This window comes from Mastigoproctus giganteus, chromosome 7 (assembly GCF_048544385.1).
Source record: "Mastigoproctus giganteus isolate SK-2022 chromosome 7, ASM4854438v1, whole genome shotgun sequence".
Lineage (NCBI taxonomy): Eukaryota > Metazoa > Arthropoda > Arachnida > Uropygi > Thelyphonidae > Mastigoproctus > Mastigoproctus giganteus.
This window is the reverse complement of record NC_143581.1, coordinates 71,040,451-71,066,415: the sequence shown is the minus strand read 5'-3', so window position 1 is coordinate 71,066,415 and position 25,965 is coordinate 71,040,451. Positions and strand designations below refer to the sequence as shown.

At 38.0% G+C, this 25,965-nt stretch overlaps 1 protein-coding gene across 5 annotated transcripts in view; it reads right to left on the bottom strand.

Annotated features, from left to right (window-relative positions):
- Positions 1–25,965, bottom strand: part of LOC150082988 (uncharacterized) — a 1,785,507-nt gene that overhangs the window by 1,281,747 nt on the left and 477,795 nt on the right. For all 5 annotated transcript variants that reach the window (XM_090377722.1, XM_090377724.1, XM_090377725.1 and 2 more), the window contains exon 26: positions 21,397–21,530. In XM_090377722.1, coding sequence (XP_090233848.1) covers positions 21,397–21,530 — 134 coding nt within the window. The remainder of the gene's footprint in view (positions 1–21,396; positions 21,531–25,965) is intronic.

The window sequence follows — 25,965 nt, the reverse complement described above, 5'->3', positions numbered from 1 at the left end:
GTGAGATGATAGATATATATATTTTATTTTATTTTTTTTTGACTGATGCTGTATAAGCTTGCTTCCTTGCACCATATGCCTCTATTAATGCTAATTCAAAAGGCAATGTAGGTCAGATCACATGTCAAAAGCATGCTGATTGCTTTCTTTGACAATAGGAGAATTGCTCATAAGAAGTTCCTTCTACCAGGCTAAACTGTAAATCAGTATACAGCAGGGTCCCAGGGAAACCACAGATAAATAGCACATACAGGCTTGGCTTCAAAAATGCACCAGTCCACATGGCTTTGTGTTCAGTGGTTTATATTGAAGAATAAAATGGAGATGGTCAAACAACCTCCCTATTATTCCAACTTTGACCCTGTGACTTCTTCCTGTTCCTCAAAACAAAAATCCAATTAAAAGGACAAAAACTCAAATATATTGCAGAAATTCAATTTGAATCACAGAGTGCTGGAATTAAAAATAGGAGTTCCAGAGATGTTTCAAACAGTGGGAGAAGAGCTGGGATCAATATACGAACTTTGGAAGGGACTGCTCTGAAGGGGGACAATGCCAAAGTGTAATTAAAGTTGGTGTATATTAATTTTATTGTTCCAGTCCAGAAACATTTAGCCTGGCCCTCATAGGCATGTTCCAGCAATCAACCACATGCTGGCTAAAGGCAAACTTCTGGACATCTATCCTACAACTGTCTTTCCTCAATTTCAATTTATGTTCTCTCAGGCGATTATTCTGAGCAAGAGGAAGAATCACATCAGCATTGAGAAAGCTCAAACCATTCAAGGGTTTATACACCTCAATCAGATCACCTGGCAGGTGCCTAGTCTCCAGACACTGTAATTTGCAAAATTTAAGATTTTCTTTGTAAGAGCAACCCTTTGTTCCATTCACTAATCTTGGTCCCTTCTCTGCACTCGCCCAGCGGCTCTACATCCTTCCTAAAATGAGGTCTCCAGACCTGTATACAGAAAGTATACCTGTATACCTGTATACTCAAAGCGTGGCCTGATCATTGCCTTATACAAAGGGATAATCATCTCCTTGTTTCTGCTAGCAAAATTCCTATATATCATTGACAAAACTCCATGACCACCTTGGCAGCCCATCTGCACTGCTCAGAGAACTTCATATCTGACTGCACAATTACCCCCAGGTCTTTTTCATCCTCCACCTCCCTGAGTGTAGTACCACAGAGTTGGCACGTCTCTCTTGGCTTACTGCTTCCCATATGCAGTACTTTACATTTGTCAATGTTAAACTTCGGTTGCCACCACTCAAGCCCATCTACTCAACTTTTCTAGATCCTGTTGCAGTAGTGATTTGTCATTAGCGTCATTAACAACCCGGCCAACCTTCACATCATCTGCAAACTTCGACATTAAGCATGATATACCATCATCAATATTATTAATAAATACAGAAAACAACAATGGACCCAACACTGAACCCTGAGGGACTGCACTAATAACATTAGTCCACAAAGAGCAGTGTCCATTGATTACCACTCTGTGTCTTCTCCCACTCAACCATCTCTTTATGCATAGCAGCAATTTGCCTCCAATGCCACACGGCTCCAATTTGTGTAGCAGTCTTCCACGTGCAACAGTATCGAAAGCCCCTCTAAGATCCAAATATATGATAGCAAAGTTATTCCCTGCATCCAGTTCTTTGGTGACCACATCATAGTATCCAATCAAGTTAGCCAGACAAGAATTCCCCTTAACAAAACCATGCTGTGTCTGAGCTATAACTGAAATCTTGTCTAGATGATCATTCAGTGCTTCTTTAACAAGTGCCGGCATTAATTTCCCTGGAACAGAAGTTAAAGCAACAGGTCTGTAATTCCTTGTGTCGCCCTTTGATTCTCCTTTGTGAATTGGTGCCACATTTGCACATCTCCAGTCCATGGGTACCTCCCCTGAGTCCAAGGAAGCTCTCATAATTATGTCTAAGGTTTTGCTTACTTCCTTTGCTGCCTCCTTTAGTATAACTGGATAGATCCCATCCACCGCAGGTGCCTTTCTTATGTTTATCTTCAACAATTCCTCCTAAACTCTGCTCTCAGTTATTACAAAATCATCTAGCTCACTTCCAGAGTTTAATTCACCTCTGGCATTCTCCTCCCCAAATGCAAAATACTCATTTAGTTTGTTAGCTACCCGAGCAGGATCATCAACAGTCGAACATTCGATATCAAGGAGAACAATCAGATTCATCCCCTTCTTCTAGAGTTTACATAAGTAAAGAACTTTTTGCTGTTTTTATTTGCATCCTTTGCCAAAGATTTCTCGTAATCTGCTTTTGCCAAAGATTTCTCGTAATCTGCCTTTACCTGCCTAACCTCCTTTGTAACTTAGTTACAGACCAGCTTATATCTATCATAGGCTTCTGTGTCACATGTTAATTTATATGTTTCCCATGCATTTTTCTACTCTGCCACATGTCGCATTAGTTCATCTGACATCCATTTAGGCCTAAACTTTGAAAATTATTTTTAAGTTGGTATGAAAATCCTAGTAGCTTCCAAGATTAATTCTTTGAATGCTTCCCATTTTGAATTTCCTGCTGGTAACATCATCAGTTGGTCCCACAGCATAGTATTTATATACTGTCTCAGACCTCTGTAATCGCCTTTACAAAAGCAAAACCCTTTCCTTTACCCCTCATGGTAGTTACCTCTTTGAGTAAATCCCACTTCAGCACACTGTGATCACTGCCACCTAGTGTTTCCTTTATCTGCAGATTCTTAATGCATGAAGAACCACTACTGATAATCAGATCAAGAGTTTTAGTCCCTCTAGTTGCCTCTCGAACATGCTACTGTAGAAAACGATCATCCAGTAAATCCACAAAAGCCTTGATAACGTGTGAGGGGGCAACCCACAAATTCTAGTCAATACCTGGGAAATTAGAATCTCCCATTATAAGACTGATTTACTGGCCCTCTCTATTTCCCTCTACAGTTGTTTATTATACTCATCAGAGTCATTGGGCCTATTTATTTATTTATTTCGTATGATGTGATCGATACATGAAGGAACCAGTTTTTTCTTGCTTCCTTTGTGTATCGTGGCTGGGATATCCAACCGACCGGTTGGTTCGGCACCATCGTGATATCAAACCCGCAACCTTTGGGTTGCAAAGCAGGCACTTTAATTACATGGCTAGCCCGGTTGGCATTGGGCCTATAACACACTCCTACTCTTAATTTTAATTTCCCAGTGCTTATGTTACATCAAACTGACTCGACACTGCACTGTCAAGTCATGTTGACTGGCTGTACCTTTATGTGTTTTATGTTTTATGGATTAGTTAAGATTTTATGTGTTTCTTAACTAATAGCATAACCCCTGCTCCCTTCCTATCCTGTCTATCCTTCCTGTACACATTGTACTCCCCAAATTCCATTTCCGCATTCCTTATAATTGTGTGACACCACATCTTTGATATCCCAACAATATCTGCCTTTGATGTTTTGAGCAACACCTCAAATTCATAAAATTTATTTACCAAACTCCTAGCATTGGTGTACACACAAGTATACATGCACCTGTTCCTATTCTTAGCTATCCTAACACAGCTCATGTGTTTGCTTGTACAGCAATGACTCCCAGCAGTCTCTTAAATCCCCTGCCTCTTGTTTTCTAGGCTGCTGCTCATTCCAAAAGGAAGCAGAGCAAGAATCACTTTCACCTCTGCCAGCAGCGACTGTTAATCTATTTGTCCGTGTATCCCCCCAAGCTTGCAGTTTTCCGACCCATCTAACACTGCCTCAATAGCATCAGCAAATATTCTTACACCCTTTCTATTTAAGCATATCCCATCCCTGTAGAAGCAATCTCTCCTGTTAACAAGCACAGACCAGGCTGAGAAAAATTCTATCCCTTGAGCCTTGCACAATCTCTTCAGGGCCGAATTGATCGATCAACAAGGCTCTCATCATATATGTTTCTAATTCACCTCTCAATTTAAATAAAGATAATTATTTCATTAAATAATATTGTTGTAATAATATGAATATTAATAATATGAATATCGGCACATTCTTAATTTATTGATTCCAAAAATAGGCACACATTGTAAAAACAACCAAAAGTATATTGCGATAAATTGTTTTTTACAAGTAAAAGTAGAAATGCAAAAAGTCTATAATAAACAACAATAATTGTTTAATATTAAACAATTGTGCAATAATAAACAACAACAATAATAAACAATAATTCATATTATTACAACAATATTGTTGTAATAATATGAATATTAATAATATGAATATCGGCACATTCTTAATTTACTGATTTCAAAAATAGGCACACATTGTAAAAACAACCAAAAGTATATTGCGATAAATTGTTTTTTACAAGTAAAAGTAGAAATGCAAAAAGTCTATAATAAACAACAATAATTTTCATTTTTTTGTACAATGATCGTCATTATTTATTTTTTTTTATACTGATGCAGAGGCCCATTGTAACATGAGACCCTAAGCTGTTGCTTGTGTAGCTTATGCGTATATCTGGCCCTACTCATAGGTACCTATTCAGCTGACATTTGAATTCCCAAAATCTTCAACCACCCATGGAGATAACTTATTACAGCAATTAACAACTGGCTGGCTAAAAGAAAACTTCTTACAATCCAGTGTAAAACTCTTCTCCCCCCCCACAAGTAATTTCAATTTCTGGCTTCAGTTCCGGAATCATTTATAACAGTGAAAGTTTCACTCTCATTCAATTTGCATTTTCATCTCAGAGCCTTATACAGCACAATCAGGTCTCTAAGATGTATAGTTACCAAGCTCTGAATTCCACATATACAGAGTCTTTCCTCATATGGGCATGCTTTGGCTGATCTTATCAGATTCATCCATTTATGGACTTTTTCAAGAAGTTCACTGCATTTTTTTGGTGTGGTCTTCATACTTGAGCAAATCTCTACAAGTAAATGTACAATAAATCATTGATAGGACACCACAAGAATTCCTTGCCACCAGTCTACACTGATCAGAGAAATTCATGTCTAACTGTATTGTATATAAGTTATTTTGGAGCTGCTGCTCCCCAAATGTAAAACTTGCATTTTGCTACATTAAAAAATAGCAGCCACTTTTCTGATCATCCCTGAAGTCTAAGTCATCCTGAAAAAGCACTGCTTGGCACTGATCATTAACTAATCTACTGATCTTTAACTAATCTTTAACTTTAACTAATTTTTACTTTAACTAATATTTCACTGATCTTTAACTAATTTACTACTTTAATATATTGCAGAAATTCAATTTGAATCACAGAGTGCTGGAATTAAAAATAGGAGTTCCAGAGATGTTTCAAACAGTGGGAGAAGAGCTGGGATCAATATACGAACTTTGGAAGGGACTGCTCTGAAGGGGGACAATGCCAAAGTGTAATTAAAGTTGGTGTATATTAATTTTATTGTTCCAGTCCAGAAACATTTAGCCTGGCCCTCATAGGCATGTTCCAGCAATCAACCACATGCTGGCTAAAGGCAAACTTCTGGACATCTATCCTACAACTGTCTTTCCTCAATTTCAATTTATGTTCTCTCAGGCGATTATTCTGAGCAAGAGGAAGAATCACATCAGCATTGAGAAAGCTCAAACCATTCAAGGGTTTATACACCTCAATCAGATCACCTGGCAGGTGCCTAGTCTCCAGACACTGTAATTTGCAAAATTTAAGATTTTCTTTGTAAGAGCAACCCTTTGTTCCATTCACTAATCTTGGTCCCTTCTCTGCACTCGCCCAGCGGCTCTACATCCTTCCTAAAATGAGGTCTCCAGACCTGTATACAGAAAGTATACCTGTATACCTGTATACTCAAAGCGTGGCCTGATCATTGCCTTATACAAAGGGATAATCATCTCCTTGTTTCTGCTAGCAAAATTCCTATATATCATTGACAAAACTCCATGACCACCTTGGCAGCCCATCTGCACTGCTCAGAGAACTTCATATCTGACTGCACAATTACCCCCAGGTCTTTTTCATCCTCCACCTCCCTGAGTGTAGTACCACAGAGTTGGCACGTCTCTCTTGGCTTACTGCTTCCCATATGCAGTACTTTACATTTGTCAATGTTAAACTTCGGTTGCCACCACTCAAGCCCATCTACTCAACTTTTCTAGATCCTGTTGCAGTAGTGATTTGTCATTAGCGTCATTAACAACCCGGCCAACCTTCACATCATCTGCAAACTTCGACATTAAGCATGATATACCATCATCAATATTATTAATAAATACAGAAAACAACAATGGACCCAACACTGAACCCTGAGGGACTGCACTAATAACATTAGTCCACAAAGAGCAGTGTCCATTGATTACCACTCTGTGTCTTCTCCCACTCAACATCTCTTTATGCATAGCAGCAATTTGCCTCCAATGCCACACGGCTCCAATTTGTGTAGCAGTCTTCCACGTGCAACAGTATCGAAAGCCCCTCTAAGATCCAAATATATGATAGCAAAGTTATTCCCTGCATCCAGTTCTTTGGTGACCACATCATAGTATCCAATCAAGTTAGCCAGACAAGAATTCCCCTTAACAAAACCATGCTGTGTCTGAGCTATAACTGAAATCTTGTCTAGATGATCATTCAGTGCTTCTTTAACAAGTGCCGGCATTAATTTCCCTGGAACAGAAGTTAAAGCAACAGGTCTGTAATTCCTTGTGTCGCCCTTTGATTCTCCTTTGTGAATTGGTGCCACATTTGCACATCTCCAGTCCATGGGTACCTCCCCTGAGTCCAAGGAAGCTCTCATAATTATGTCTAAGGTTTTGCTTACTTCCTTTGCTGCCTCCTTTAGTATAACTGGATAGATCCCATCCACCGCAGGTGCCTTTCTTATGTTTATCTTCAACAATTCCTCCTAAACTCTGCTCTCAGTTATTACAAAATCATCTAGCTCACTTCCAGAGTTTAATTCACCTCTGGCATTCTCCTCCCCAAATGCAAAATACTCATTTAGTTTGTTAGCTACCCGAGCAGGATCATCAACAGTCGAACATTCGATATCAAGGAGAACAATCAGATTCATCCCCTTCTTCTAGAGTTTACATAAGTAAAGAACTTTTTGCTGTTTTTATTTGCATCCTTTGCCAAAGATTTCTCGTAATCTGCTTTTGCCAAAGATTTCTCGTAATCTGCCTTTACCTGCCTAACCTCCTTTGTAACTTAGTTACAGACCAGCTTATATCTATCATAGGCTTCTGTGTCACATGTTAATTTATATGTTTCCCATGCATTTTTCTACTCTGCCACATGTCGCATTAGTTCATCTGACATCCATTTAGGCCTAAACTTTGAAAATTATTTTTAAGTTGGTATGAAAATCCTAGTAGCTTCCAAGATTAATTCTTTGAATGCTTCCCATTTTGAATTTCCTGCTGGTAACATCATCAGTTGGTCCCACAGCATAGTATTTATATACTGTCTCAGACCTCTGTAATCGCCTTTACAAAAGCAAAACCCTTTCCTTTACCCCTCATGGTAGTTACCTCTTTGAGTAAATCCCACTTCAGCACACTGTGATCACTGCCACCTAGTGTTTCCTTTATCTGCAGATTCTTAATGCATGAAGAACCACTACTGATAATCAGATCAAGAGTTTTAGTCCCTCTAGTTGCCTCTCGAACATGCTACTGTAGAAAACGATCATCCAGTAAATCCACAAAAGCCTTGATAACGTGTGAGGGGGCAACCCACAAATTCTAGTCAATACCTGGGAAATTAGAATCTCCCATTATAAGACTGATTTACTGGCCCTCTCTATTTCCCTCTACAGTTGTTTATTATACTCATCAGAGTCATTGGGCCTATTTATTTATTTATTTCGTATGATGTGATCGATACATGAAGGAACCAGTTTTTTCTTGCTTCCTTTGTGTATCGTGGCTGGGATATCCAACCGACCGGTTGGTTCGGCACCATCGTGATATCAAACCCGCAACCTTTGGGTTGCAAAGCAGGCACTTTAATTACATGGCTAGCCCGGTTGGCATTGGGCCTATAACACACTCCTACTCTTAATTTTAATTTCCCAGTGCTTATGTTACATCAAACTGACTCGACACTGCACTGTCAAGTCATGTTGACTGGCTGTACCTTTATGTGTTTTATGTTTTATGGATTAGTTAAGATTTTATGTGTTTCTTAACTAATAGCATAACCCCTGCTCCCTTCCTATCCTGTCTATCCTTCCTGTACACATTGTACTCCCCAAATTCCATTTCCGCATTCCTTATAATTGTGTGACACCACATCTTTGATATCCCAACAATATCTGCCTTTGATGTTTTGAGCAACACCTCAAATTCATAAAATTTATTTACCAAACTCCTAGCATTGGTGTACACACAAGTATACATGCACCTGTTCCTATTCTTAGCTATCCTAACACAGCTCATGTGTTTGCTTGTACAGCAATGACTCCCAGCAGTCTCTTAAATCCCCTGCCTCTTGTTTTCTAGGCTGCTGCTCATTCCAAAAGGAAGCAGAGCAAGAATCACTTTCACCTCTGCCAGCAGCGACTGTTAATCTATTTGTCCGTGTATCCCCCCAAGCTTGCAGTTTTCCGACCCATCTAACACTGCCTCAATAGCATCAGCAAATATTCTTACACCCTTTCTATTTAAGCATATCCCATCCCTGTAGAAGCAATCTCTCCTGTTAACAAGCACAGACCAGGCTGAGAAAAATTCTATCCCTTGAGCCTTGCACAATCTCTTCAGGGCCGAATTGATCGATCAACAAGGCTCTCATCATATATGTTTCTAATTCACCTCTCAATTTAAATAAAGATAATTATTTCATTAAATAATATTGTTGTAATAATATGAATATTAATAATATGAATATCGGCACATTCTTAATTTATTGATTCCAAAAATAGGCACACATTGTAAAAACAACCAAAAGTATATTGCGATAAATTGTTTTTTACAAGTAAAAGTAGAAATGCAAAAAGTCTATAATAAACAACAATAATTGTTTAATATTAAACAATTGTGCAATAATAAACAACAACAATAATAAACAATAATTCATATTATTACAACAATATTGTTGTAATAATATGAATATTAATAATATGAATATCGGCACATTCTTAATTTACTGATTTCAAAAATAGGCACACATTGTAAAAACAACCAAAAGTATATTGCGATAAATTGTTTTTTACAAGTAAAAGTAGAAATGCAAAAAGTCTATAATAAACAACAATAATTTTCATTTTTTTGTACAATGATCGTCATTATTTATTTTTTTTTATACTGATGCAGAGGCCCATTGTAACATGAGACCCTAAGCTGTTGCTTGTGTAGCTTATGCGTATATCTGGCCCTACTCATAGGTACCTATTCAGCTGACATTTGAATTCCCAAAATCTTCAACCACCCATGGAGATAACTTATTACAGCAATTAACAACTGGCTGGCTAAAAGAAAACTTCTTACAATCCAGTGTAAAACTCTTCTCCCCCCCCACAAGTAATTTCAATTTCTGGCTTCAGTTCCGGAATCATTTATAACAGTGAAAGTTTCACTCTCATTCAATTTGCATTTTCATCTCAGAGCCTTATACAGCACAATCAGGTCTCTAAGATGTATAGTTACCAAGCTCTGAATTCCACATATACAGAGTCTTTCCTCATATGGGCATGCTTTGGCTGATCTTATCAGATTCATCCATTTATGGACTTTTTCAAGAAGTTCACTGCATTTTTTTGGTGTGGTCTTCATACTTGAGCAAATCTCTACAAGTAAATGTACAATAAATCATTGATAGGACACCACAAGAATTCCTTGCCACCAGTCTACACTGATCAGAGAAATTCATGTCTAACTGTATTGTATATAAGTTATTTTGGAGCTGCTGCTCCCCAAATGTAAAACTTGCATTTTGCTACATTAAAAAATAGCAGCCACTTTTCTGATCATCCCTGAAGTCTAAGTCATCCTGAAAAAGCACTGCTTGGCACTGATCATTAACTACTTTACCAACCTTGACATCATCTGCAAATTTTGACACTATGTCCTGTATATTCAGCCTGGTTTGTACTTGTTAACAGGAGAGACTGCTTCTAAAGGGATGGGATACACTTAAATAGAAAAGGTGCAAGAATATTTGCTAATGCTATCGAGGCAGTGGTCGGAAAGCTGCTAGCTTGGGGGGGGGGGGATACAAGGACCAATAGATTAACAGTAGCCACTCGCAGAGGTGAAAGTGATTTTTGCACTCCTTTTATTGGAATGAACAGCAGACTGGAAAACAAGATGCAGGGTATTTCAGAGACTGCTGGGAGTCATTGCAGTACAAGTAAACACATGGGTTGTGTTAGGGTAGCTAAGAATAGGAACAGGTGCATGTATACTTGCGTGTACAATGCTAGGAGTTTGGTACATAAATTTGATGAATTTGAGGTATTGCTCAAAACATCAAAGGCAGATATTGTTGGGATATCAGAGACTTGGTGTCACACAATTATAAGGAATGCAGAACTGGAATTTGGGGTGTACAATGTGTACAGAAAAGATAGACAGGACAGGAAGGGAGAAGGGGTTATGCTATTAGTTAAGAAACACATAAGATCCAAGTAAGTGAAGCCAGTCGACATCGCTGGACAGTGCAGTGTCGAGTCAGTTTTGTGTGACATAAGCATTGGGAGATCAAAATTGAGAGTAGGAGTGTGCTATAGGCCTAATGACTCTGATGAGTATAATAAGAAACTGTACAGAGAAATAGAGTGGGCCAGTAAATCAGGGAGTCTTATAATTGGGGATTTTAATTTCCTGGATAATGACTGGAATTTGCGGGTTAGTCACTCACACACTAGTAAGGCTTTTGTGGCTTTATTGGATGATTGTTTTCTACAGCAGCATGTTCAGGAGGCAACTAGAGGGAGTAATACTCTTGATCTGATTATCAGTAGTGAGTCTTCATGCATCAAGAATCTGCAGATAAAGGAACCACTAGGTGGCAGTGTGCTGAAGTGGGATTTACTCAAAGAGGTAACTACCATCAGGGGTAAAGGAAAGGATTTTTGCTTTTGTAAAGGTGACTACGATGGTCTGAGACAGTATTTAAATTCTATACAGTGGGACCAACTGATGATGTTACCAACAGCAAATTCAAAATGGGAAGCATTCAAAGAACTTAATTTGGAAGCTACTAGGCTTACATACCAACTAAGAAATATTGTACAAGGATTAGGCCTAAATAGATGTCAGATGAACTAATGAGACATATGGCAGAGAAAAATGAATGGGATACATATAAATTAATGGGTGACATGGAAGCCTATGATAGATATAAGCTGGTCTGTAACCAAGTCACAAAGGAGATTAGGCAGACAAAGGCAGATTATGAGAAATCCTTGGCAAAGGATGCAAAGAAAAACAGAAAAGAGTTCTTTACCTATGTAAACTCTAGAAGGAAAGGGATGAATCAGATTGGTTCACTGGATATTGATGGTTCAACAGTTGAGGATGAGGATCCTGCTCAGGTGGCTAAGAAACTAAACGAGTATTTTGCATCTACATTCACACATGAGGAGTTATTCAGGAAGGGGAATGCCAGAGGTGAAGTAAACTCTGGCAGTGAGCTTGTTTATTTTGTAATAACTGAGAGGAATGTGGAGGAGAAATAGTTGAGGATAAACATAAAAAAGGTACCCGGGGTGGATGGGATCTATCCAGTTATATTAAAGGAGGCAGCAAAGGAAGTAAGCAAACCCTTAGCCATAATTATGGGAGATTCTTTGGACTCGGGGGAGGTACCCATAGACTGGAGATGTGCAAATGTGACCCAATTCACAAAGGAGGATCAAAGGCTGACACAAGTAATTAAAGACCCGTGAGTTTAACTTCTGTTCCAAGAAATTTAATGGAGGCACTCGTTAAAGAAGCACTGCAGGATCATCTAGACAAGACTTCAGTTATAGCTTGGACACAGCATGGTTTTGTTAAGGGAAAGTCTTCCCTGACCAATTTGATTGGATACTATGATGCAGTCACAAAAGAACTGGATGCAGGGAATAACTTTGATATTATATATTTGAATCTTAGAAAGGCTTTTGATACTGTTGCACATGGAAGACTGCTGCACAAATTGGAGCAGTGTGGCATTGGAGGCAAACTGCTGCCATGGATAAAGGGATGGTTGAGGGGTAGAAGACAGAGAGTGGTAATCAATGGACACTGCTCATCGTGAACTAATGTTATTAGTGGAGTCCCTCAGGGTTCAGTGTTGGGTCCATTGTTGTTTTCTGTATTTATAAATGATATGGATGATGGTATATCAAGCTTAATGTCCAAGTTTGCAGACGATACAAAGGTTGGCAGGGTTGTTAAGGACACTACTATGCTGGAAAGGTTGAGTAGATGGGTTGAGAGGTGGCAAATGAAGTTTAACATTGACAAATGTAAAGTACTACAAATGGGAAACAGTAACCCCAGTGCAACGTATCAACTCTGTGGTACTACACTAACAGTGGTAGAGAATGAATAGGACCTGGGGTAATTGTGCAGGCAGATATGAAGTTTTCTGTGCAGTGCAGACGGGCTGCAAGAGTAGCTCATGGTGTCTTATCAATGATATACAGGAATTTTTCTAGCAGCGATAAGGAGGTGATTATTCCCTTGTATAAGGCAATGGTCAGGCCACACCTAGAGTACTGTATACAGGTCTGGAGGCCTCATTTCAAGAAGGATGTAGAGCTGCTGGAACGAGTACAGAGAAGGGCAACAAGATTAGTGAATGGGACAAAGAGTTGCTCTTACAAAGAAATTATTAAGTTTTGCAAATTGCAGTGTCTGGAGACTAGGCACCAGCAAGGTTATCTGATAGAGGTGTATAAAGCCTTGAATGGTTTGAGCATGCTCAATGCCGATGGGATTCTTTCTCTTACTCAGAATAATCGCCTGAGAGGGCATAAATTCAGATTGAGGAAAGACAGATGTATTATAGATGTGTGGAAATTTACTTTTAGACAGCAGGTAATTGGTTGGTGGAACAGACTTCCATTTCTTGTTGTGGAAGTTGATAGCCTAAATAAATTTAAGGCTCAGCTGGATAGGTATTTCGATCAAACGGAGGGGTGAAATGGGAGTGGGTTTTTTTTTTTTTTTTTGGCTAATGCTGCATAAGCTTGCTTTCTTGCATCATATGCCTCTACTAATTCTAATACTACTCTCTTAGTCAATATCATTTAAGAAAATCAAAAACATGAGTGGTTCCAGTACCAATCCTTGGAGAACATCACTTCTTATATTAGCCCTACCTGAAGAATAACAATTAATCACAATCTTTTACCACCTGCCCTGCAGCCATCCTGTGATCCATCAAGGGTTTCCTTGTTTATACTCTGGCATGACCACTTGGTCAGTGGAGTGTACAATAAATCAATCAATACAAACATTAATCATATTTAGCAGTCATGGGCTTGAACCCTGGTCCACTCAAAGAGTGTGAGCTACTGTGCTCCCATTCCTGACCACTCGGCTGTTCCAGCTTATATAGTGACCTCTCATGGGAATGAGTCAAGCCATCAAATGCCAACTTAAACTCTCTTGAAACTTTCCATCTGATTGCCAATATGGATTCCATCAGTGTTAATCTACTGGTGACCTTGATATACTGGCTCTGTTACTCATCTTTGGACAAAGTTGGCAAGGAAATTTGTTGAAACTAAAGTAGTTTTATGTCTGACTTTTGCTCATTTTTGGCATAAACATCTTCTAAACAAGCTTCCACCTTATGGATTGCTGACTGGTTTTTTGTAATTGTGTGTCAAGTTTTCTTTCTACCACTCTCTGCCAGTGATGGCAGATGGTGGCTGGCTGTGTTTTCCTTGCTAGCGATCACAGTGAATGGTTCCTGTCTTTTTAACTACTTTACTAATATTGATGTTCCCCAAGGTTCAGTTCTTTTTTCTCACTCTTTTTCTCTTATATATTAATAACCTTCTTCCACTGACTTGAAATCATATCCATAGTTTTGCTGATTGTACCAAGCTACATTCCACATTCCAAATTGAAAAACCAAGTCTTGCACAATTTCAATTTCTTGAATAACTTCCACCAATCCTTAAATGCCAATCTCAACGTAATTTTTCAGTCAACCAAAGAAAACTTAATTAACTTTAATCCCTCCAAAACCCAGTTCTGCCTTATTTCTAGCAGACTGCTCCTTTGCTTGTCTTCGGTGATACTCAGATTTCTAGACAAGATCACATATCTCTACTAGGAATTATTCTAACTTCTAATCTCTCTCTCTCTCTCTCTCTCTCTCTCTCTCTCTCTCTCTCTCTCTCTCTCTCTCTCTCTCTCAGCATAAGCACATCACAAATATTGCTTCCTCTGTATCTAAAAAAATGGTTGAGTGCAAAAAAAAAATGAATTCTGCTTAGCATTACCTTTTTTCTAACGAACAACACTCTGTACAAATCTTAAATTTGCCCTACCACAGAATGTTGTTTCCACATCTGGAGATGGTATCCCCAAAACCTCTCTCAGGCTTCTGAACTCAATTAATTAGTATATTTTAAAAATTCTCTCCACTCTCTTTCTAATAACATTCAGTTTCTACTACATGCCTTTTCTATAAATACTTTCATTGGCACTGTTCTTCTAAATTGGCATCAATGATCCTCTCCTACTCTCTTCCAAACCAATCCGAACACATGCCACCACCAAATCAGCATCCATTCATTGTCCAACTTCAAATTCATAGAATCAACTTTTCCTCTTCCTTGTTTATCCCTTCTACATCTGTTTTCTGAAACAACTTTCCTTCATACATATTTCCTGAAAATTGCAATCCATACAAATTCAAGTCAAATGTTAACAAAGAGCTTCTATCTTCTCACAATCCATAAGCAGTAATAAGTGCTATAGGTTCCAATACCTTTTGTGTTCGAGGGATTCATTGAAAAAAAAAAAAAAAAATGCTTTGCAGAAATTTAAGTAAACAATGTTGAAAATATTTCCTACATCTAGCTCATGAGTTATTTTGACTCCGTCAAAATAGTTAACAAGGTTGGTTAAACATGATTTTCCTATTAAAAAACTATGTTGTGTTTCTGTCTGAATTACATTTCCATCTAAATGATCTTGTACTGCACTCTTGATCATTGTTTTCATGATTTTTCCTACCACTGAACTTGGACTGACTGGTAGCTACCTACTCAACTCTTAGAACCACCTTTATTACACATTTTATGTACTGGCAATTCCCCAATACAAGAGAATCTCTCCTGAATCTAGTAATATCTTCACAATTAACCTCAATTAACCTCAATGGTACAATACACTGTCTTAACACTTCTGTCAAAATTACTAGGTATGTGCCATCAACTCCTGGAGTCTTACTCACCTTTAAGCTCAAAAGTGTTTCTAATAACTAACATTCTGAAATTTCAACACTCTTAATTTCATGCTTTCCAGCTTCAATCACAGAGTAGCCCACAACACAAAAGGACTTTCATCTATAAATATCAATACAAAATACTTGTTCAATTTTTCCATAATATTAGTTGAGTTACTAAGAATTTCCTACATCCATCACACAGGATCCAATCTAATTTGGTCTTTTCTTCTTTGTATTCACAAACATGAACAACTTCCTGCCCCCTTACTTTTCTCTCTTAGACATTAATTTCTGTAATCTGCCTTTGCCAGCCTGTGGTACTAGTACAAATAAATTTTAGTTGTTATAGGCTTCAGTACACTATGATCACTGCCACCTAGTGGTTCCTTTATCTGCAGATTCTTAATGCATGAAAAATCACTGCTGATAATCAGATCAAGAGTATTACTCCCTCTGTTTGCTTCTTGAACATGTTATTGTAGAAAATTAAAGAAAGGTAAACTACATTATCAACCCACTGCAGGATGGAAGCCTCCTCAACAATTCATGTTGAGGGAAATGGACCATAATCTGCCACGCTGGTCCTGTGTGGGTTGGCAGATCGACATATTTAGCAGTCAGGGGCTTGAACCCCAGTCTACTCAAGGAGTGTGTGTGTTGCTAGTGTGCCAGTGACCAACCCACAAGTTTCAGTCAATATCTGAAAAGATAAAATCCCTATTATAAGACATTCTGATTTATGGCCCATTCTATTTCTCTGCATAATTGCTCATTATACTCATCAGATTCATTAGGCCTATAATACACGCCTACTCTCATTTTCCCTTTCCCAGTGCTTCTGTCACACCACACTGACCACCAATGTCAATTGTACTCCCCAAATTCCAATTCTGCACTGCTTATATACATGTGGCAGCACATCTCCGATATCCCAACAATATCTGCTTCTGACGTCTTGACCAGCACTTCAAATTCATCAAAATTATTTACTATACTCCTAGCATTAGTATACATGCAAGTATACATACACCTATTCTTACTATTAGTTACCATAATGCAACCCATGTATTTACTTGTTCCATGATGACTCTCAGCAGCCCTTGAAATCCCCAGTACCTCACTTTGCAGGCTACTGCTCATTCCAATAGAAGCAGTGCAAGACTCAATTTCAACTCTGCCTGTGGCTACCATTAATCTATTAGTCTGTGAATCCCTCCAAGCTAGCAGTTTTCCGACCCACCTAACACTGCCTTTATATCGTCAGCAAATATTCTTGTAGCATATTTACTTGGTATATTTGGTTTGTATGTATTAATAAACTAGGATCCACTTTTAATAACCACCAAGGCAGTTGCCACTATAAGATATAGGAGATCAACAATATCTTTTATCTGATTCAGTGTTAACAAGGTTGCAGTTTTGCAATAATGAAATCACATCAAAGAAATCTGAGTCCAGTTGGAATTGCCATAAGCTCATTCAAATAATTCTGACCTGTTGCAGATGAAGTCTGAGGTATATCTTTGATTCCCAGTCCATTTCTGATAGATAACTTCAGGTCCAGGCTCAATGTTTGGTTTTTAATCCACTGCTGATGATATGGTTCCTCGTGAATCTCTAACATGAATTTCAAAAATCTAGTGCTGAAGCTATTAATATGTAAAATAAGCGTGGTTATAATTTCTAAATCATAGACTGCAATGACTAATGACTATCAAATTTTGATAAAGGTGCTAACTGGCATCACCAAAGGGAAGGGGGTTCTGTTATTGACCTTTCTATGAAGAAATGAAAAGCACTGTTTTGCAAAATACATCAGATTTACAATCATTATTAGTTTCTTAAATGCCCCATACATGCTTAAACTTTGGTTTCAGTCATGTTTGGTAATTAACAAATTCCTGACAGTTAGGATGTACTGCCAAAGCATATGAAGTCAGGGGCAATGAAGGTGATTACCAAAGTAGGGGTGGGAGACCAATGACCACAATTGTGGTTATAATTTACTGCTTATTTTTTGAGAACAATAATAAAATTTGACCACAATCAATGTGAAAATTTCTGCTGTAGCTGAAATCTTCATGCCTAGAATTTTCATACTTGTGGTCAGAGTCTATTACATGTTCTCCAAGAACATATAATAAAACCTGACTGCAAGTACATTCGGTAGTGTTTACCTTATTTCCACTGCCCATAACTCTGTAAAACACACACTATACTAACTGGCCAGGGATGTATTAATTGTTGCCAAACTTGACTGAAACCAAAATTTGAGAGAGTGGTGGTGGGGGGGAATTTAGATCAACAGAAGAGGACATCCAAAAGTCACTCATTCCAAGTCTTGGTTTTAACATGTTCAACTTTTAAGATGATTAATGATGTTGACAAACTAAATGTGAAAACTGCACACATTTCCCAAAAGGAATTTGATCAATTTTAATTTAAATTTTCAATCCATTATAGCAAACATCCACAATGAGGAAATGTGTTTGTGGAACAGTGAAATACCTGTTATTGCTCCAAAAGATGAGTGACTGATAACCAACAATGAAGAGCTAACAATTTGAATGTGCTTGTGTTTTTAGTTTTTGAAATTAAGTTAAGAATATAACTTTAATTAAATATTGAGTTGACACAATGTGTTCACAGATTTCAAAGGGAAAAAACTGCTACTACTACTACTGTTAGTCTCACTTTTGAAAACAACACTGTTTCAAGGACTTTCATCCATTTGTATTTCACTGAAAATAAACACATTTTAACATTACAAAAAAAAAAAGGTTGACATTTTGGCTAATGTCAACCAAGCAAAAATGATATATTTCTTATCTGGAATTTGTCGAGGCCAAACCACATTTAATTTTATAGATGTCACTTTAACTGATAATGTTATAGCTAAGTCCTCAGTCTTAGAAGAAGAAGAAGAAGAAGAAGAAGAAGAAAAGAAAAAAAATCATACAAAAAAACAAATATCCATTATTTCCAATGTGCTTTATGTTTTATAAATTTTTAGTTCAAGTTGTAATTATCATAATTATGTGCTTTAAAAACAACTAGAGTATGTATTATTTTATAAATACAGACACTCCCTGACTCCTGACTTACATAAGGGTTGCATTCCACGAAACTCTACGTAAGTCGGAATTTCCCTAGAGGCTTATGCAGCACTCGAAACTATAAGCACTGAATTTGATTGAAGCAAAAAAGAAATGTTCAACGAACATGTAAATAGAATTATTTATTAAATTTTTTTATCTCATGCACAGGAAAAATTTCAAAAGTCTGCAATTACAAAAATTTTACTTTAACGTTTTGGAAACCAGCACGATGCTTGAACCTATTAGACCACTTTTTGCTTGCCACAAACTTGGTTTGATGTTTGTCATATTTATCCTTAATATCTTCATAAACACTTCTTGCTTTTGCTTGAACAGCCATTAGACAGAGGGGCACTTGCTTCTGAATATGATTTTTCAACCATATTATTAATAGCTTTTCCATCTTTAATATAGCACCTGAATGCTGTTTTGTGATCACTGTTGATCTTAAAAACGTTGGTCCTTTAACATGTTCTTTTATAAGTGCACTGTCCTTTAAAATAGTATTCATTGTTGAAGCAGCAAGACCTAATTCAAGTGCAATAGAGGGAAACTTTGTCCTGCCTCTTAATCATTTTCATCTTCATTTCCAAATCAATTTTGTTTAGTTTCCTAACACTGCCACCACTTTCACTTTCCATTGGTTGGTTTCCCTTCATCATTGTAATAAGTAAATAGGAATGAAGAGAAGATTCTGACAATTTATTTATGTTTTTATATGATTGAAGATTTCAGTGAAGGGGACACATTTTACCATAATAACATAAAAACCCACACAATTCCAGCTATCGATATTATCACAAATGCAATAAGATCGAGTTTGCTATCGATTTATAATAGATTGCACTAACAGAAAAGCCCAATAAACCGAAAAGTGCAAATTCTTTTTATTGCTTTATGGTTGTGACCTCCAGAAATGTGTTTTAGAAAAATATCAGAAAGGCATTCAAACTTAGTAAAATAAATTACGGCTTTCTCAGAGCGAATTGTAACAGGTTTAATAAATATACATAGAAACATACAAAGCTTTTGGTTGGTTAGACAACCTTCTTCAGTTGAAACAAAAACATATAATGACAGTTAGAATGGAGGCGTGTACTGCCAATCTGGTACGTGAAGCGCGTGCCTAATTGTTTGAGGTTGAAGCCTGTGGCTGTGACGTATGTGGACGTGGCCAGCGCTTGTCAATGGACAGGACTATTGCTTCGGTGATAGGGTGGACTTGACAACCACTGTTCCTGTTCATTGAGGTATTGGAGCATTTGATGTTTAACGATTCCAACCAGGCGCGGTGCAGATAATGGCGGGACTTATCCACAATCACAACATCGCGGTGTGGGTCAATGTTGTGGTGGGTTGCCCAGACATGCTCAGCAATAGCTGAGTGCTCCACATCCACCAAATGGATCGCCCTCTTGTGTTCGGAAAGGCGTTTTTCGAGCCGCCTTCCGGTTTCCCCGAAGTAGCAGCTAGTGCAGTCACGGCAAGAGATGTGGTAGACTAACCCACTCTGCAGTAGGGTGGGGACAGGTGTTTTTACATTGGAAATGAGGGATCATAGTTTCCTGCCTGGGAGTTGGAGGCACTTTATCCCATGCGATTTTAAGATCCTACAGACCTGTTGTGATAGGTTTGGGTAGTATGGGATAAAGGCCCTCGTGGTTGAGTCACCACTTTGGATGTTTCTGTTGGTCGCTACGTGGTCGCGTGCCTGTGGGTCACACCTGTCAAGAGTATTGATGGGATAGCCACACCTCGCAAGGTCCGCTTTGACTCTAGCGATCTCTGTGCGCCTCTCACTTACAGAGCTAGAGTGTGTCCAGGTGCGAGTTAGCAAGGTTCGCGCAGTGGCAAGAAGATAACTACGTGCGTGTGCTGACCAGAAGTTGGTAAATTGGCCAGCGCACACAGGTTTACGATAGACTGTCGTCTTCAAGCATGTGCCCTCGCGCCAGACAAGGGTGTCTAGGTATGGTATGGTGTTGTTCGACTCTAGCTCGATCGTGAATTTTATGAAAGGTGACAGAGAGTTGAGGTGGGCTAAGATTTGTTGACCTGAATCTCTGGGGATAACTAAGAACACATCGTCCACATAGTGACACCAAAAGGCAATGGGATCTGGTACGTTTGTAAATGCACGACCCTCTAACTCCTCCATCGCGATGTTTGCCGTGACCGAACTAACTGGGGAACCCATGGCTGTCCTTCCTGTCAGCCAATAATAGCTTGTTGTTTGTTTATTATTTGGTTTTTAGGAGCATTAGCAACTAAGGCCATATTGCTCCGGGGATATGCGTTGGTCATTCCCTGACCTTTTTCGCATCCTCCATATTTAGTGGTCACAGGCTCGAACCCTGGTCTAATCAAGAAGCGTGTGCTACGCACTGCTGCTCCTGCCCACCTGGCTATGGAGGCACCACCAATAGTAGCATTTGTAAACATGTTGGCTGCATATTTTGTTTTTGCATCCTTTAATTAAAAGTGATTTTTGTGTTGTGAGTATCTGACATAAATTTATATAAAACTAATACAATTTCCATTATAAAAATTACCTTTTAGAGAGTTAAATCGCTTAGTTATATAAGTGAAAATTTCAACTTCTGAGGTCTTGGAACAAATTACAAAACAAACAAAAAAAAAAACACATGTGTTATTGGATTCACATTATGATATTTCCACAATACTTCCATTTATTCCTACAGGATGCAAAATATATTTCCATATTTTTTTCAGTTTGCACGGGCCGGTAAAAACTTATGTAAAGTAAATTCATGTAAGTTGAGTATTACATAAGTCAGGGAGTGCCTGTATATGCAATAATTGAATTCATATAATTAACATGTAATAAATGTAATAATCCATATGATTCAATATGATTTAGTGTGCTTGTTATCAGGAATACTCACCTTATAATCACCAGAAGTTAGAGTATACAAAAGAGCTTCTATACCACCCATCAAATACTTCTCAGCCCACTTTACTAACAGTAAGAGTTCTGAACTATTAGCTGCCACCTGCATTAATGTTACAGGTTCTGAATCTATAAAGTAATATACGTATCTGGTAAAGGATGAGAATTTTTTAAACTGAGAACATATTTAAACTGAAACCATACATTAGTATTACTACTCTCGAACTTATGCAAAAAAGTAAAACTTAAGAAATGCTATAAAAAAACCCAAAATGTGTCCTAATTTGTCCTGTACATCCTTAATTCATTTTTTACCAATATCTTCTATTTATTCATGCAATTTATCCAATCCCTCTTAACAAATACATGAGCTAGCATGCACTCTCTCTCTCTCTCTCTCTCTCTCTCTCTCTCCCTCCCTCCCCCCTTTCTGATCATTCACCATGATAGCTGTTTGTCTATTTTAACTTCTAAACTAATGGTGTTTCCCACAGTTCAGCTCTTTCTGATCTAAAGAAGTGAACTAAAGTCCACTTTCCAGTTTGAGAAACCTTGCCCTGCACAAACAGCCTTAATTTCTCAAAAATGCACTGAAAATATCTTAAATGCAGATCTCAGGTAATATTCCAAAGTGGCAAAGAAAACTTAGTTTAATTTCAATCCTTCTAAAACTCAATGTCTTATTTCTCAATAAGACAGTACTGAGTTTTAGAATCCACAACTTCTGCACTCATCTTCGATGACATTCAGATTTCTAGACTAGATCACATATCTCTCTTGGGTTCTCACTAGGAAAGATTAGAACTCAAAGTGAGTTCTAATCTTTCCTAGCATAACCACATCACCAATATTGATTTCTCTGCATCAAAAAACAGTTTTGTTTTTCACTCTGAACATCACTATTTTTCGAAACTACTACCCAATCTATAAAAGTCTCAAATTTGTTCTACCATGAAATACTGTTCCCACGACTAGGGTGGTATCCCCAAAACCTCTCCTAAGCTTCTAGACTTCATTGAAAAGAGGTCAGTCAGGCTAACTAATGACCCATCTCTTGCAGACTTTTCATTCACAGACATTCAGTTTCTGCCGTATGACTTTTCTATAAATACTTCTACAGGCACTGTTCTTCTGAATTGGCATCTGTAATTGTGCTGCTCTTTTCCAAACCAGTCTGGACATATGCCACAAGCAGTCGTCATCCAATCATTGACCAATTCCAAAATCACAAAACCAACTTTTCCTCATTTATCCCTTCTACTTCTGTTTTCTGAGACAACCTTCCTTTTCAAGTATTTCCCAAAAATTGCAATCTATAGAAATTCAAGTCTAATGTCAATGTGTATCTTCTCTCTTCTCAGCATCTGCAAGGCACTGGGAAGGGAAATTTTTATCAGCATGGCCTCCATTTGTAGGTAGAAGGAATCTATTTTGTAAGGATGTTATTTATTTGAACAAAGGTGGTGCAAGGATTTTTGCCGGTGCCATTGAGGACACCCTAAAGGTTCAGGAAAACTGCTAGTTAAGGGAAAGAAGGGTAATTTAGGTCTGCGTTTATCTGATGATAGGTCAAAGTAATGCTTGCATTCACCTCATGAATTCTTGTTTGTTCCCACAACAGCCAATGTTGATAAGATATTCTGAGGGTAGCAAAGTTTCAAATAAGAAGGAAGATAAAGCTTGGGAAACAAAACTAAATAACTTTAAGGGGTATGTCAGAAATTGGGGATGATGAATTCCACTATGGTATGTATAATATATTTAGAAAAATAGGGAAGATAGAAAGGGGTGGAAGAGTTATGCTTCTTATCAAAAGCAGCCTGAGCATGAAAAGAACTTTTGCTGAGTCTGAAATTTTGTCTGCCAGAACAGAATCAGTGTGATGTGAGTTAGTTGAAAGTGAAGAAACAATGAGAGTGGGAGTAATCTACAGACCGGAATATGACAAGTCTTTACATGCAAATGGAACGGGCAGCAAGCGTGAATGTCTTATCACGAATGACCTTTAATCTGCCCCAGATTGACTGGAATAAGTGAAGGAACTCACCAGGGGAAAAAAAATTTTAAATAGACCTAGTTGATTATTATTTGTTATTGTTATTATTATTATTAGCCATATGGTCCAAGGAAGCCTGAGGCTCATGCTGCATCAGCCAAAAAAAAATTCCCCGAGATACCCTGAGAGAGAGAGAGAGAGTAGTAGAAAGGAATCACTAAGAAAGAGAAGGATGATGATATTCAGCTCAGGACCCTGGGTTTGCCAAGCCCATATGACCAGATGTGAGCCACTGGTTAGTCTGACTTTAGTGGTAGAAAAAATCTTAGAGGCAATGATTAAGAATGCAATCGAAAGACATTTATATAGATGTGGCATTCGTAAGACATGCAACATAGTTTTGTTAAGGGGAAAATCATGTTTAACTTAGTGGGCTATTTTGACACAGCTATTCATTAGCTGGATGTAGGGAACAATTTAGACATAGTTTATTTGGATTTTAACAAAGCTTTTGACTTGGTCTCTCATAGAGGTTACTCTATAAGCTTGAACAGCTTGGGATTACTGGTAAGATTCTTAAATGGACTGCTGGGTAGCTGCAGAGCAGAAGGCAGAGGGTTGTGATTAATGGACATTCTACAGATTGGTGTAACATCAGGAGTGGGATACCTCAAGGATCAATTCCTGGACCACTATTGTTTCTCATTTTCGTAAATGACAAAGATGAAGGGATAGAAGGCATGAAGTCAAAATTTGTAGATGACATAAAGGTTAGTAGAGTCGTTAACGATCAGTGCCAAGCAGCATGTCTTCAGGATGACTCAAACAGGCTTCGAGTATGGTACGAAAAGTGGCAGCCATGTTTTAATGCAGAAAAATGCAAGGGCATACATTTGGGAAGAGCAATCCCAAAATAAATTAAACACTTGGTGGAACTGAACTAAAGACAATAGAGGAAGAAAGGAATCTGAGTTATGATACGGACAGATATGAAGTTTTCTGAACAGTGTAAAGAGGCAGCCAGGAAAGCCCATGGTGTCCTATCGATGATTTATCAAACGTTATTGTGTAGAGATAGGGAGATCATAATCCCACTATATAAGTCAATTGTTGTAAGACCACATTTGAAGACAGGCAACTCGTGTAGTGAGATCGACAAAAGGATGACTGTACGCAAAAAGACTCTGATTACATGGGCTACAGAGCTTGGAAACTACGCACCTCAGAGGTGACCACATTGAGGTTTATAAGGCACTGATTATTGAGAGGGATTATTAAAATGAATGAAGGCTGAATTTTCACTATTATAAAGAATTCCAGAAATTTTAGTCATAAATTCAAATTACAGTGGTTCAGGTTTAGATTAGATTGTAGGAAGTTTTCTTTTAGCTAGCAAGTTTTGATTGCTGGAACAAGTTGCCCCACAGGTAGTTGAGACCAACAGCTTGAAGGTCAACTGGATAGTTACCTGTATGAGGAGGGAAGAATATAATTTGTATTTTCTTATCTACTTGGTGGTGATATTTTTTTTGTTGTTTTTTTTGTCAGTGCAGCAAAAGCTTGTGGCTTCCTTGCACTATATGGTGAATACTATTACTATTTAACCTACACACACACACACAGAGTACTAACTACCATTGGTTCTAATACCTTTCATATTTAGGGTTCCACAATAAAAAGAAAGAAGGGGGGGGGAACCTTATGCACATCGTCGACTTCAGCAACTTAAGTAGAGCAATCTCAATGAAGGTCCAACTGTGCCAAGAATACTCAGAGCGGAATGACAGCAACCAGTTCCAACCATGACCAACTAATTACAATCAGTATTACTCTGAAATATATATTTAGGCTCACAAGCAACATCAAAAAAATAACCAACCAGAGGTTCACAAATAACATGAGAGCAATAACATAACTTTTATGATATATGCCTTGTTTTGACAACATATCTGTTAGCAGCTATTAATCATAATCAAGGTTCTGATCTGGAATTACAAGGTACAATTTCTAATATTTTCAAAGCTTTATTTACATTGAGTGGACACTTTGTTAGGTAGGTACACCTACATAATAGAGAGTAAGTTCCTCTTTAGCCCTCAAAACAGCCTGGATTTATAATGGCATCTGTTCAATGATACCTCAGAGATTCTGATCCATGCTGACGCAACTGCTTCCCAGAGTTAAAAATTGTAAAGTTGCTGATATCTATTTGGAAGAGCATGTTCCACCTCATCCACTGGTGCTAATTAGATTGAGATCTGATGATTGGGGGCATCACAGTAAGATAAATTCACTCTTGTATTTCTGGAACTAGTTCTATACAATTCTGTCCTTGTAAGCTGATGTATTAACCTGTTGTAACAACCTATTCACAGATGAAGAGATGTCCCTAGTCAGAATCAATTTCCAGATAAACTGTGGCATTCAAATCTTCCTCCAGTGGTATCAAGGGGCAAAATGTGGTCCATAAAAACAGTCTCCACACTACCAGCCTGCATTATTGACTGGAAGGATGGGTCCATGGACTTTTTCGTTTTTGACATATCCTGGTCCTCCCTTCAGTGGGAA